The 2,600-nt window shown below is 32.2% G+C and overlaps 1 protein-coding gene across 1 annotated transcript; it reads left to right on the plus strand.

Moving 5' to 3' along the window:
* The first annotated feature begins 318 nt into the window (after positions 1 to 318).
* Positions 319 to 2,309, plus strand: LOC108692538. The gene is made up of 3 exons (XM_018200842.1): positions 319 to 648; positions 771 to 913; positions 2,017 to 2,309. The coding sequence occupies exons 2-3, from the start codon at positions 824 to 826 to the stop codon at positions 2,227 to 2,229; spliced, it is 303 nt and encodes a 100-aa protein (XP_018056331.1). The 5' UTR covers positions 319 to 648; positions 771 to 823; the 3' UTR covers positions 2,230 to 2,309.
* Positions 2,310 to 2,600: the final 291 nt, after the last annotated feature.

A 2,600-nucleotide genomic window follows, 5' to 3' on the forward strand; every position in this document is an offset into this window, starting at 1 on the left:
CTTTTTCAAATTCTTAGAATCTTAGAATTCTTAAAAGGAAAAGAATAAAAATAAACCAAGATTAAAGTTAATCTTACATTGGTGTAACGTCACCGGACTTTATTTGTTTTTTTATCCTGCACTGTACAGACTAAACTAGAAACCTCTTTCTTGCTTTCGTCAAATATCAAATATATATACCTATTTCACTTTAAGTTCCAAAAGTGTACATTAGTTCAGAATATATTAAACAGACCTAACATAATCGAGAGAGCCACTTGAAAGAAACGTTTAGTTGGCGTCACGCCGCCACTATTATAGGATTGTGTGAGAGTGAATTTAGATAATGGAAAGGAATAAACGTATCGGCAAAAGCAGAATTTTACCGCGCGATGCGCAGAACCATCACTGGATGGAATCGTCGGAGACAGTACCGTTATATCAAACTCGTGCTAACCTAAGCAACGAGGGAACGTGCGTGGAATTTGGAAAACCACCTTGATCGCGCAAAATCTTGATCAAGCACGGCCAAGCGAAGCGAGATTGTCCTGAAACTCCCGGAAAAGTGTTCCGGAAGAGCGTCTCGTAAGGAACTCTGGAGAGAAAGTCGACTAGTCACGACCTCGTGGAGATCCAGCTGTCAAGCGGCACTGACGTGGGCGGCGGGAGGTCAGATTTTACGAATTGTCTTTTAAACAACAGGTTTTGCATCTCGTTTCCTGCTGGGAGTCTCCGAAAAACGTGCCACTAGTTACGTGCGACTAATTTTTATCTCTCGCTTCATCTCTTAGACAGAGATTCGACATTCTCTTTCTCTCCGGATTTGTTACGTGGATCTCGGGTGATGGAAGTTCGGCGCAGACGAGCGAGACCACAGGATAGCAAGCACGACGCCGACGCAACGGATCAGTCAAGGACGGTTCAGAGGGATGAGGTAAGCCGCGACCTTTAAATACGATGATTTTCTTGGCGGGTGTAGATCATGCAGATGGAAGATCTGCAAAATCTAGGAAATGCAGAGAATCATATGCGGAAATATATCTGCAGCGTTTTTGAATCACTCCGTGAACAGTATATGAATTTTTTAATTTAGTGAAAAACTAGGAGCATTTTACAAGAGAAAAATATTTTCATGTCATTAATATCAATTTTATAAATTTTTTTCAGTATTATGTCTTAATTAATTAAATTTCGGAAATAGATTAAGCAATGCTATATCTTCTAAATTTAGTTTCAAATATATTGTGAAAAAATCTGAAAAAAAGTAAAATCCCATTATATTTTATTGATATTGTGAAATATTTAATATATTAAAAAAAGATTTAGGATAGAAATGGTCTCCTACTTAATCTACTTTTGCAAAGAAGAAACAATTAAAGAAATTTTAAACTTATCAAAAGATATAAAATTGAAAGAGCGAGTATGACATTTCCATCTATTGTATTAAAAATCTATTGCATTTATATGTAATAAAAAATAAAATTTAAATTATATATTATATATATCGATATGTATAATATATACAGTGCTTGAATTAATTCTCACTGTTGACCTATACTATATATATTATATAATATATAGTTCGGAAAATTGCCCATAATATTTCGGGAAATGATTCGGAAAAGAAGAAAAAAAGCTTACTTATATAAATATTCGAAAATAAATCATTTTCAAATTATAACCACTTTCATATTTAAAAAATTATAATTTATTTTTTATAATCACAATCGTAATTTATTTCATAGTGTTTTAACACAAATAATTACATTTCGGAATAGTTTGGTGTTATCCAGAATGCATCACGTAGAGATATAGCCCGCGGGCGATTTTCCGGACACCCTGTATATTTAAATCCTTTATTTTTTCACATAAAAACATATTGATTAAATAATACCTCAGCAAGATTTCTATAAAGATATATCTTTTGAAATCACTATTATATAATATTTTCATTACTTGCAGTTTCTTCCAAAATCAATTAATTATCAGATTTGATTGCGTCATGTTGATGATTGCATTGATTTTTATTTGTTATAGGCGAATGGACAGACAAATTCGAATACTACTTTGATAGAAAGTAATAAAGCAAATTCATCATATTCTATCGAGTCAAAACAACCTCTATCAAGCAATGTGGTGCATGCTCGAATTAGAATCAGCTTGGAGATTGACCTGATAGCGGTGATTTTACTAATTTCCGGTATTTGCACTCGTCTTTATTGTCTTGAGGAACCGCGTAGTATAGTGTAAGTGTATACGCATTTTTGGCAAATAATATAACGCTGATAAAGGAGAAATTAATAATTGATAGTCATTACGATGATATAGAGAATTTTATCTGCTTATAAATAAAAAACTTTTATTTTTATAATTTCTATTATTATTTCTAGATTCTTTCAAACATTTTAAGACAAAAATCCTAATACGAAAATGTTGTGACTATAATAATTTTTGAATTACAAACTATTTTTGATCAATTATAATTCAAAAACTAGTGTACCTCGACAGTTTTGTATTAGGATTTTTTACTCTATCTCTAAAATACGCTATAAAAATATTATACGGTATATATTATACGGTGTGAGACATCTTGTATGTGTATGTGTGTGTGTATGTGATAT

This window comes from Atta colombica, unplaced genomic scaffold (assembly GCF_001594045.1).
Source record: "Atta colombica isolate Treedump-2 unplaced genomic scaffold, Acol1.0 scaffold76, whole genome shotgun sequence".
In the NCBI taxonomy this organism is placed as follows: Eukaryota; Metazoa; Arthropoda; class Insecta; order Hymenoptera; family Formicidae; genus Atta; species Atta colombica.

Coding starts and splice junctions, on each gene's coding strand:
- LOC108692538 (XM_018200842.1), top strand. CDS start 824: ATGGAAGTTCGGCGCAGACGAGCGAGACCACAGGATAGCAAGCACGAC. Junction 914..2,016: donor GGACGGTTCAGAGGGATGAG/GTAAGCCGCGAC, acceptor TATTTGTTATAG/GCGAATGGACAGACAAATTC.